The 11947-nt window shown below is 40.6% G+C and overlaps 2 protein-coding genes and 1 long non-coding RNA gene across 3 annotated transcripts; 1 reads left to right on the top strand and 2 right to left on the bottom strand.

Annotated features, from left to right (window-relative positions):
• Nucleotides 1–423: 423 nt before the first annotated feature.
• LOC140820961 (uncharacterized) lies at nucleotides 424–1703 on the bottom strand (the record flags this gene model as incomplete). Its single annotated transcript, XM_073181346.1, has 3 exons — nucleotides 1401–1703; nucleotides 869–1102; nucleotides 424–508 (listed from the first exon to the last, which is right to left on the bottom strand). Coding segments are annotated over exons 1-3 (622 nt in total), but the record flags the coding sequence as incomplete, so codon positions are not given.
• Nucleotides 1704–6532: 4829 nt separating this feature from the next.
• Nucleotides 6533–8366, top strand: LOC140820960 (uncharacterized). The gene is made up of 5 exons (XM_073181345.1): nucleotides 6533–7160; nucleotides 7217–7296; nucleotides 7353–7424; nucleotides 7479–7584; nucleotides 7879–8366. The coding sequence occupies exons 1-5, from the start codon at nucleotides 6533–6535 to the stop codon at nucleotides 8364–8366; spliced, it is 1374 nt and encodes a 457-aa protein (XP_073037446.1).
• A 1907-nt stretch (nucleotides 8367–10273) lies between these two features.
• LOC140820949 (uncharacterized) lies at nucleotides 10274–11090 on the bottom strand. The gene is made up of 3 exons (XR_012115610.1): nucleotides 11026–11090; nucleotides 10776–10946; nucleotides 10274–10695 (listed from the first exon to the last, which is right to left on the bottom strand). It is a non-coding gene; the product is annotated as an uncharacterized lncRNA (long non-coding RNA).
• Between the last annotated feature and the right edge of the window lie 857 nt (nucleotides 11091–11947).

Raw genomic sequence — 11947 nt, 5'->3', positions numbered from 1 at the left:
AGGGGTAACTCATGTCTCTTGGAGATATTACCTGTGCGCTGACACTCGGGACATTTTGTGACATACTCATGCGCGTCCTTAAACAAGGTAGGCCAATAAAAACAAGACTGGAGGACTTTGGACGCAGTTCTAGTTTGCCCCAAAGTGGCCTCCAGCCGGACCAGCATGACAATGAAACAAAATTTCACTTACCTCTTCATGGGGAACACCTCTCCGGATTATGCCGTCTGCGCATATTCTAAACAAATAAGGATCCTCCCACAAATAATATTTCAAATCTGAGAAAAACTTCTTCTTTTTTGATACGTAAGATGGGGAGGAATGAACTTACTTGATAGATAATTAACAAAATCGGCGTACCATGGTAAATTTGGTGATCTCAAAGAGTTGTCATCCGGGAATCATCGCGAATAAAGTCATTACCTTGAATGTGATTCTCCAGACGCGAGAGATGGTCAGCAACCTGATTTTCTGTTCCTTTCCTGTCGATAATCGTCAAGTCAAATTCCTGCAAGAGAAGAATCCAACGAATTAGCCTTGGTTTCGCATCCTTTTAGACATTAAGTATTTCAAGGCCGAATGGTCAGTGTGGCACGACACACTTTAGCTCCCTATTAGATAGGATCTAAACTTATCCAGAGCGAAAACCACAGCAAGAAGCTCCTTCTCTGTAGTGGCATAGTTCAGTTGGGCAGCTGACAGTGTCATCTAGCGTAGTAGATGACATGATGCATTTTATCTCGCTTTTGTCCAACACTGCCCCTAGCGCTGTGTCGCTTGCATCACACATCACCTCAAATGGCGACCCCCAGTCAGGTGCTATCATCACAAGGTGCTGTGATTAATTTCTTTTTCAGATCTGAAATGCCTGTCCACACTCAGCAGAAAAATCGAAAGGCACATCTTTTATCAGTAAATTAGTCATAGGCTTGGCAATGCTAGAAAAATCTTTTATAAATCGTCTGTAGAATCCCGCATGCCCAAGGAAACTACGCACTCCTCTAATGTTGGTTGGGGCTGGGAGTTTCTCAATCACTTCAATCTTAGCTTTGTCGACTTCAATCCCATTTTCAGAAATTTTGTGCCCCAACACATTCCCTCTCTCACCATAAATGACATTTTTCCCAGTTTAAGACTAATTCGACTCCTCACATCTTTCCAAAACCCTAGACAGGTTAATTAGACAGTATCAAACGAGGAGCCAAATACAGAAAAATCATCCATGAATATCTCAATAAAGTCCTCAATCATGTCATGAAAAATTGCCATCATGCATCGTTGGAAAGTCGCTGGTGCATTACATAGACCGAATGGCATTCGTTTATATGAAAATGTCCCATAAGGGCAAGTAAAGTAGGTTTTCTCCTGATCTTCAGGGTCAATAAGAATTTGCATATAACCAGAATACCCATCCAGAAAACAATAAAAGAATGGCCAGCTAGCCTTTCCACCATTTGATCAATAAATAGGAGGGGGAAATGATCTTTACGGGTGGCGTCATTAAGTTTTCTATAATCGATGCAAACACGCCACCCCGTAACAGTTCTTGTGGGAATTAATTCATTATTATCATTTTTCACAACAGTGATCCCACCTTTCTTTGGAACGACTTGGACTGGACTGACCCACCTACTGTCAGAAATCGGGTAAATAATACCTGCGTCCAGTAGCTTAATCACCTCTTTCTTCACCACCTCTTGCATGGCTGGGTTTAGACGTCTTTGGGGTTGGGTGGATGTCTTGTGATCAGCCTCCATCAGAATTTTGTGCATGCACATGGAAGAGCTGATCCCCTTAATGTCTGCAAATGCTCCAACCTATGGCCTTGATGTTATCCCTCAAGACTCGCAGCAGTTTTTCTTCCTCCTTACCTGTCAAGTAGATGAAACAATTACTGGCAGTTTATCATTATCAAGCAAAAATAGATACTTTAGAAGTGCGAAGGAAGAGGTTTCGTTTCTAGGATCGGGGCTTCTTCGATAGATGACTTTAAAGGTCTTGGGATATGCCCAAGCTCCCCAATCCTAGAGTTTACCGTCTTCGAGATTGGTCTGCCTGCTTCCAGGTACTGCATGTATTCCTTAACATCCTCATTTTCCCAACTCTCCTGGACATGAATTTGTCAAGCAAATTCCTAAAGGATCTTCACCCATCAACTCCTGCAAACCACACTCAACAAGTTCGTCAGTAGCATCAATTCTAAAACAGTCAGATTTATCATTAGGATATTTGATGGACTGAAAAACATTAAACACCACACTCTCATCATTCAATCTCAACACCAACTCACCTTTCTATACGTCTATAAGAGCTTTCCCAGTGGCTAAAAACGGTCTTCCTAAAATAAGAGGAATCTCACTACCCTCTTCCATATCTAACACCACAAAATCCACTGGGAAAATAAATTTGTCAACCTTCACTAGACGTCCTCTACAATTCCCCTAGGGTATTTAATAGATCTATCAGCCAATTGAAGGGAAATTGTAGTCGGTTTCACTTCGCCTATTTCAGCTTCTCAAAACATGAATATGGCATCAAGTTAATGCTTGCACCTAAGTCACCCAAAGCCTTATTAAAATTCAAAGTTCCAATAGTACAAGGGATAGAGAAACTACCTGGATCCTTAAGCTTCGGAGGTAACTTATTTTGTAAAATTGCAGAGCATTCCTCCGAAAGCTTAACTGTCTCAAAATCTACCAATTTCCTTTTGTTTGATAAAATCTCCTTAAGAAATTTAGCATATGAGGGCATTTGAGCTAGAGCTTCTGCAAATGGGATATTTATATGCAGCTTTTTGAAAATCTCCAGAAATTTCGAAAATTGAGTATCCAATTGCAGTTGCTTAGCTCTTTGGGGAAATGGGAAGTGACTTAATATCAATATTGGAGTTCGAGTTTAGAAACTTACCTTTCTCCTTGGCGTCATTGGACTCTTGATTTGATGACCTCTTTTCCTTCACACCACTTTCACTATCAACTTCCTCTTGCTTCATGGGAGGTGTTACTGAAACGGCATTGACACCTTTTGGATTCTTTTCCGTGTCACTAGGTAGTGTACCCGGAGCTCGTGTAGCCATTTGTGTCGCTAATTGCCCTAGTTGCATCTCCACTCTTTGCATCATGGCATCATGGTTTTGCCATCTCATCTCATTTCCAGCTATGTACTTGGCAAGCATGTCCTCAAGGTTCGACTTACTATCCTGCGGCTTGAAACCGGGTGGCATAGAAGGTCCAGCACCTTGTGGAGGTTTAGGTGGTTGTTGAGGAGGCCTTTGCTGTGTAGGATGTTGTGGCGGATTAAACTGTAGTGGCTCAACAGCAGTTTCAGGTTGCCTCCATCCAAAATTCGGATGATTCCTCCAGCCCGGATTATATGAGAAACTGTATGGGTTGTACTGTGGACGGCCTTGGTTTCCCACATAATTAACTGAGTCTCCTCCAAAACACGGTATCCCCTCATAAGACATATCTGGCGCGAAGGGCATATCCTAGATGATCCACCAACTGCCTCAGCACTTCCCTGAATATGATGCACCGGTTTGACTGGTATTGATTTATTTGCCTGTAACTGTGCCATCTGATGAGTCAACCCGTCAAGCTTCGCTGTGATTGCTGTCAAAGCGTCCATCTCAAGGAATCCTACTTTCTTCTCCCTGCGTTGTCTTGCCAACCCACATTGCTCTCGGCCATATTAGATATGATTTCGAGCGCTGCGGTTGGCGTTTTCCTGTACAAGCTTCCGTTTGCTGCCGCATCGAGCATAGATCTCACAGAAGGATCTACCCCATAATAGAATGTCTCAACCTGTTGGCCTACCGAAAAACCATGTCTTGGGCACATCCTCAACAACTTTTTAAATCTTGCCCATGCTGAATTCAGTGATTCCCCGTCTCTCTGCCTGAAAGATGTGATCTCATTTCTCAACTGTGTAATCTTGGTTGGGGGAAAATACCTGTGCATGAAGAACTCGACCAATCCATCCCATGTCGTGATAGAACCAGCTGGAAGGTCTCGAAGCCACTCCATAGCCTCTCCTTGTAGGGAAAATGGAAATAATCTGAGTCGAATGGCATCAGTACTCACCCCATTGCACTTGATTGTGTCACAGATTGACAGAGAGTTCTCCAGATGTGCATTAGGGTCTTCAGACGGTGATCCTCCAAATTTTACTTGGAGTTGAATCATCTGGATGATGCCTGGCTTCAGCTCGAATGTATTTGCCTGAATCGTAGGGCGGATGATACTAGACCCATAACCTTCAAATGCTGGTCGATGAAGCTCCATCAATGTACGGTTATCCTCTTCTCCGGCCATTTCCTCAACTTCTGGTTTACGATCTATTTCAGATTCTGCTTCAGATTCAAATTCCAGAGTCAAGTTGTTGTTCCTTCGGGCTCTGCGGATACTGCGGAGAGTGCTTTCAATCTCAAGATCAAGTGGCACTAGATTCCTGACGTCTTGAGCACGGCTCATATAACACGAGCTAACCCCTTAAATCAAAAATTTAAGTGCACGATTTAAGCTCCAAGAGAGAATAAGTAGAATAAACAATGGTAATTAAAATGCTAAAGAGAGAATGAAAAATTTTAAACCAAGAGTAAAAGCCTAGTCTCAAACAAATAATTTATCCTAATATCAAATTAAATAGTCCCCGGCAACGGCGCCAAAAACTTGACCGACGGTTTCGGTTGAGATTAATTCTAGCAAGCGGACTAGGTCAAGTTATAGTAAATGGACGAACAGTCCAAGTATCGATCCCACAGAGACTATTACTTAATTACTAAGATTCAATTATTTTATTTAATCTAGGCAAACAATAACGAGTGATTTGATTATTATGTCAACTACGTAACTTTTAAACTAATTTATGCTAATTTTAATGACTAAATCAAATATCAGAGAAGCTTGGGACTTGGGATTTTCAAATTTAAATAAAATGATCGGGAACGCACAACGGTAACAAACTCTGATTAAATTCAAGCACTGGAATTATTCGACTAGCAATTATTCGTAGTCACGATGTAATCCTCTAATTTAATTATAAATCTATTTCTAGAATTTATAATCCTGTTTTCATTTAACAGTCCAATTATTTCTAATTGAATTTAATTAAACAAAAATGCATGCATCAACGATAGAATTACAGCTATCGCCTAAAATCGCACACTGAAACCGAATACTATTTCTAGTCGGTTTAACCGTGTGTTGATTAATATTTTCGAAGCTAAATTCAATCTATTCTCTTTCGAGTCAAGATTGAACAGCAAACATGCAATTAATTGGCCCAATTTAAAAGCAAGAAATTTACGCAAATATTAATCAATAACAAGAATTAATTTCATAAATCAAACAATTCAATGAATAAACAAAAATCAATCGTTTGTTCCTATCGTGGTCCCGATCACAAAAGAAAACTACTCCATAAATTCCAAACTAAAATCAAATTTAATAATTAAATTCATGTCTGAAAATAAGAAAATAAAAGAAAAGATGAAATCTCAATGACGGTGCGCGGATCTTGCGTGTAAATTGCGCTGTTTTCGCCCAAGTCGTCGCCGTCTTCAAGATGCTCAAAGCTTGCGCCTCTTTTTCTCTCCAAGTCGGCTGCCTCTCTGAAAATTCAACAACCCAATTAATGTCTAGGTTTTCCTCTTTTATTCCTCTCCAAAATCACGAGCAAATCTTCGCAGGATCTCGATCTGATATTGCACACACGGACCCCGTGCCTGCATCCGGAGAGGGGTCCGTGTAGGTACTGGATTTTTTCTTTCTCGAGGATGGCTGACACGGACCCCGTGCAGGGGTTCGTCTGGAGGTCCGTCCACACACTGTAATTTGAATTCTCGGATGGTGAGGTACACGGACCCCGTGTAGGGGTCCGGTTACAGGTCCGTCGAGACTCTGTAAGTTGTGTCTCCGCAATTGAAGGGCACGGACCTGTCTCCGGGGTCCGTGTTTGGGTCCGTGCTTCCTCGGCTGAATTCTTCTTTTATTGTTGAATGACACGGACCCGTCTCCGGGGTCCGTGTCTGGGTCTTTGTTTCCAAAACTTTTGTGTTTTCTCCTATTTTTCCGGGTGTTTCTGATGTGGCGTTGCGAGGCTTGACTTTTCTTTCATTTCTTTGGTCTTCACCCACTTTTGGTCAAACCTGCAAATAGCCAAAAGGAGACGAAATAAGCGCGAAACTCGGAATAAAAATGCCAGATAAGCACGAATACGACAAAATAAGATCCCTAAAATGCTATACAATTCGTACTTATCAAACATTCAATCAATTTATATAGAGAATGACCATGATTTGAAAGCATATTTGTATCTTGGTTGTTCGAGAAGTAGGCCAGTACTTCAAGTTGAAATTGAATGTGTTGCTTATTTTGATTCTTGTGATAATGTGCACGGAAATGGTATTGATGAAAACAATTGAAATATTAACGAACAGAGTCATTTTGATGATTATTTTCACTTGAATATTGTGTCTGTGGATCGTAATAATAACAGTGATTTTTTCGACGAAGCACATAATGTGGATGCCATGCTTGTGGATCGTAGTAACACATTCGACGAAGCGCATAATGTGGATGTCATGCATGTAGATCGTAGTAACACGGACGAGTTATATGATGAAGCACGTGATGATATAATTGGGGGCGAGGCAAATTTGGTTCAAAGCAATGATGCAAATTTGGTTGCGGATGTGGCTATTGATAATGACATATTTTCATTCACGGATGGTTCAAACTTGTTTGTTGGTCAAGAGTATCCAAATCGAGAAGCGGTGAAAAAAGAGCTAATTAGAATAAGTTTGGAAGCTTGCTTTGAATTTGAGACGGTAAAAAGTAGCCAAAAGGTGTACGCCGTAAAATGTGTATTGTCTGATTGTAAGTGGAGAATCTGGACCTCTTTGATTAAGAATGATTCACGTGCATTCTCCGTTCGAACATATTGCAATACACACACATGTGGTTTGACGGGGAGACGAAAGAGAATCCGTGGAGCAAGTTCTACTGTTGTTCGTGATATATTGGTGGATAATTTCCAAGGTCATCCAGTGCCAATTGTACCAAAAGCGGTGATGGCGATAATGCGCAATAGTATGAATGCTGATATATCATACTACAAGGCTTGGAAAGGGAAAGAACTAGTATACAATATGTTGAAAGGTGATCCTACGCAGAGTTTTACAAAATTGAGTTGTTATTTGCACATGGTTGAGCAGAAAATCCAGGAAGCATAACAGACATGTTTGTCGACGAGGAAAATCGATTCAAGTATATGTTTCTTGCTTTTGGTGCATGCGTTAGAGGATATCGAAGTATGCAAAAGTTGTATCAATTGATGGTACGTGGTTGAAGGGCAACTATAATGGTGTTTTACTGGTGGCATCGGCAAAAGATGGAAATTATCACCAATATCCTTTGGCATGGGTAATCGTAGATGTCGAGTGTACTTCTTCGTGGAATTGGTTTTTAACGAAGTAGTTAGAAGTAGTATCAGACGAGGATGAATTGGTGATAATTTCTGACAGGCATCAGGGGATCATTAATGCGGTTTCTACTGTTTATAGAAATGCGCATCATGGTCATTGTACGTGGCATTTATGCCAAAACATGAAGACAAGATGCAAAAAGAAGGGTGCAACCGATATGTTTTTGCACATTGAAAAAATTTATAAAACTTTCGAGTTTTATATTGCATACAATGAGTTTAGGAATAGATATCCTGAGGGAGCGCAATATTTGGACGAGACAGACTCACTTGATAGATGGACTCGAGCGTATTGTCCGAAGACCCGTTAAAATATTATTACGACAAACGGGGTTGAGTCAATCAATGCTAGACTACTTGAAGAAAGGAAGCTGCCAATCATTGCACTCTTAGGTTCCTTGAAGAAACTGGCATCATCTTGGTTTGCCCGATATCGCCACGCATCAATTGCAAGTAAGACGCACTTGACCCCTACGATCGAGGGGATTCTTCGTAGCAGATTCTCAGATGCCCAAGGAATGCAAGTTTTTAAATTAGGACATCTGGAGTTTGATGTTAGGAGTCGTGGACATTCGGCCATAGTGGACCTCGAATCAAAAAGATGCACATGTAGAGTTTTTGATATTGATAGAATCCCATGTGCTCATGCCATCACAGCTAGTTGGTTAGCAAAGATTGATTTATATGATATGTGTTCAGAGTACTATTCTACAATGTCATGGTGCATGGGTTACTCAGAGACTGTGTATCCCGTTCCGGAAGAAAATGAATGGTCACGCAACATTAATTTTCCATTGGTGTTGCCTCCTTTGTTAGAGAAGAAAGTTGGCAGAAGAAAACAAAACAGAATTCCTTCCATCGGTGAATTCAGCAAGAGATAGCGTGAGGGCATAAGTTTTTTTTGGTCGACGTTCAAACTCATGGTCGTCCATTATTTTTCTTTAGTCGACCATGAGCTTAATGGTCGACCATGAGCTTGATGGTCGACGTTTAGTTTTCTTTGGTACTAATCTGAGATACTAATCTATCATCTAAAGTTAGTACTACTTGCGCACTCTTCCTAGACAAAGAGTATCCAGCAACGGCTAACACAAATGCTCCCGAATCTTCACTGTGAAAAAAGAAAAAAAATGAGAAGTTAATATTTACGGTAACATTAAAAAAAAGAATAATTAAGATATTATATTTTCAATTCGGGATCGTGTCTTCGCTGCAAGTCATATATGATGCACTTATTCACCCATGTCACGAGTTTTAGAAAAAACCAGCGCCGATCTCTATAGACAGGGATGAGAATTCTTCGTGCCTTTTCCCATGAGAGACACGGCCATTTTGGATCACTACCTTTGACTATGCTCACGATCCGTGATAGATCTATTTCGAAATCGATATATTCGGCCAAAACTGAGATCGCATCGTAGAAATGAGTGTCCATAAACGAATCATCTGCCGACATCACTTCAGGATGTCGGATCTGCATCTCAAGCAATCCACGGACAGCTTCGTTGAAGTGCTGAATTGAACATAACAAAAGGTTTTATATGTTTTAAAAGAAGTTCTCTACAAATTTAAACTTTGAAAAAGATTTATTTAAAAGCTTACAGAGAAAGTGACACGCGAGTTTGCGATCGCCATGGGCCCGTAGAACGACTTTTCATATTCGGCGTAAAAACCTCGAATCCTACTAGGCGAATGGTCGAGCATCGATGCCCTAACTCGCGCAAGCGAGTAGTTAACCTTTAGTTTCACAGTCTCTGCAAATGGCCTCACACCGTCATCTATAAAATGATAAATTGTAACAACTTTAATGCAAATACGAACAATAAATAAGGTACAGTTTAATAATCTCTCGAGGTGGTCGCCTCGTCTCCTGACAGACGCTCATCTGGAGTCACTTAAATATCTAAACACACAAAGTATATTGTTTATTATACTATACATAAATATAAATATTAAAAATGTGCGTTACCTCACCTCCTGCGAACTCCTCTGGAATGCCTTCAAGGTTAGGCTCAAATCTCTGTTGGGTTTGGCTACTACTGCCAATTTCCCTGCCCAAATTGTCAGCCACACCTAACAGCGTACATTCAACAAATTCAAATAATAACAACTTTAATGCAAATACGAATAGACAAGGTTTAGTGTAATAACATCTCGACGTGGTCGCCTCGCCACCTGAGTTACGCGAATCCGGAGTAACTTGAATATCTAAAAAAAAAAGTTTTGTTGTTTAATATACTATACATAAATATGAAATCAAAAAAGTGCATTAACTCACCTTCTGAGAACTCCTCTGTAATGACCTCAAGGTTAGGCTCAAATATATGTGGTGTTTGGCTAGTACTGCCAATTTCCCTGGCCAGATTATCATCCACACCTAAAAGCGTACATTAAACAAATTAAAATAAATATCAGAATTGTACTAAATCATTATAATACATAAACATAAATATAATTAATAAAATTAACTCACCAAAATTTGCCTCAGATGCTTTCTTCTTCCGCCCTCTGGTATAGGCTATGCTATAATCTCTGTCCTGCTGCACTGGCATGTTAGACCTCATCTCAGCAAAACCAGCTCTAATCTGTTCAGTCAAACTAAATCTCTACTCATCGAGACCAAGATTGAAACTCGATTTCAAGTCAACTAGAGCTTGATTTAAAGTCCTGATAGACGCTCTGTTCTCAATATTTTCTGCTGACCAAAGATTGAAACTCGATTTCAATTCAACTAGATCTTGCTTTATACTTCTGATAGACGCTCTGGTCTCAATAAATTCTGCTGACAACTTAACATGAATGGACGTAACGGAATCCTCCAACTCAGTCAATCGCCGCTCGAAACGATGCTCCAAGGGTGATGGGCGGTGGGAAGGATTGAGTCCAAAGTGGACTCTAGGACCCGTACGCATAGAGGAACTGGTGCTAGAGCTGGATCTATTGAGGTCAACAGGACGGGTGCCGGAAACGTCAGGATATACATGTGCAGTAGGCGTGTGCTGGACAGAGGGAGGTGAATGTGCAGAATTCATGTGCTGGACTGAGGGAGACTCCAAAGGGTGCTCGCTACATATGACTGTCCGACCCTGCCTCCAGAGCTCGATTACCCGAGTGATCACCGCATCAGGCGCAGAATCAACAAAATGCCCGGTAGTATAATACGGTGAAACTAGCTCCTCAGGAGTAGGAGTAAAAAAATCCAAGACAATCCTGCATATAATTTATAAAGGATCAAATTAATTAAAGTTAATGTCCACAGTTATTTTATCAATTCAATTCATATTACTTACATCTATGGCACAATCACCAAAGGCTGCAGCGATTTCAACACCAGTTGGGGCACGGTTTGACGCCCACGTCTTAGTCACCCACTGAAACATCCTGGGCAACATCAAACCGTCCACATCTCTTCTCCTTTCTAACTTCTGTGCCACGCTCGGATAACATTCATAAGCGAAGATCTGTAACATAAATTTCAAGCAGTGTTAATGGTACAAATAGAGATAACAAATCCACTATAACATTCAAAAAATAATATACCTGCAGAGGGAGAACAAAACCACCGACAAAGAAGCTGCCCTCAACTTATTTTCGGCCCTGTGCCTCGGCGAGGTAATTATATCGTCCTAAAAAATCCTTCATCAAACATCGGACCGCATCCCGATAGGCTACTCTACCCCAGGGATAATGTTTGAACCTATCCAAATCATCTACAAGCCTCAAGTATTTAGGGTCGATCTTCGTCGTCTTTTTCCTAGTCTTCTCACCTAATACGGCACAACAAAAGTATAGACTAGCCATCTTTATCTTCTCCATGTCTAGACCAGTCTCATTATGCTCTTGGACAATAATCTTTCCCTCCAAATCACCCAAAACAATATCAGCCTTACCGGGAAAGTGTGTGGTGCCAAATACACCTTTATCTGGTAAATCTTCGGGCTCTACAGCGCAATCGAGACCCGTTATTAAACAATACTCTAACAAAGAAAATCTAACAGCCTTTTGCGCACCACCATCCACAAATCATCACTACTACTATCAAGTATCTGGTTACTCATTAAATACCATAGAATTTGGCTGGAAATTTTAAAATCTCTATAATACCTAACTAAATTACCAAAAGGCGAATGCTCGAAAAAATGGGTTCTCTCCTCGTTGTTCAAATAAAAATGAATCTTCTCAGAAATCTCGTTATATCTCGATTGAATTGTCAACTTACATCGGAAAATGGCATCCCTGCCTAGTTTTCTCGGCAAATAGACCTGTGACAAAAAAAAAATTATTAGTAAAGTTAGGAAAAATTTTGTGGTCGACCATAAAACCACATTTGGTCGACCATACAAACAAATAAGGTCGACCATGTTTTATGGTCGACTTCGTCTTATGGTCGACCATAAAACGTGGTCGACCAACTATGGTCGACCATAAAATCTATACTTCCAATAAAACATGGTCGGCCATA

This window comes from Primulina eburnea, unplaced genomic scaffold (genome assembly GCF_022965805.1).
Source record: "Primulina eburnea isolate SZY01 unplaced genomic scaffold, ASM2296580v1 ctg328_ERROPOS900000+, whole genome shotgun sequence".
NCBI classification, from domain to species: domain Eukaryota; kingdom Viridiplantae; phylum Streptophyta; class Magnoliopsida; order Lamiales; family Gesneriaceae; genus Primulina; species Primulina eburnea.
Note: the sequence above shows the minus strand (reverse complement) of the source record. Positions and strands in the feature narration are given on the sequence as shown.

Excerpts from the sequence above, each read along its gene's own strand:
- LOC140820960 (XM_073181345.1), top strand. The coding sequence starts at position 6,533 with ATGCTTGTGGATCGTAGTAACACATTCGACGAAGCGCATAATGTGGAT. Across the intron at positions 7,161-7,216 it reads AGTATACAATATGTTGAAAG|AAAATCCAGGAAGCATAACA; the intron begins GTGATCCTACGC and ends ATGGTTGAGCAG. Across the intron at positions 7,425-7,478 it reads ACCAATATCCTTTGGCATGG|TTAGAAGTAGTATCAGACGA; the intron begins GTAATCGTAGAT and ends TTAACGAAGTAG.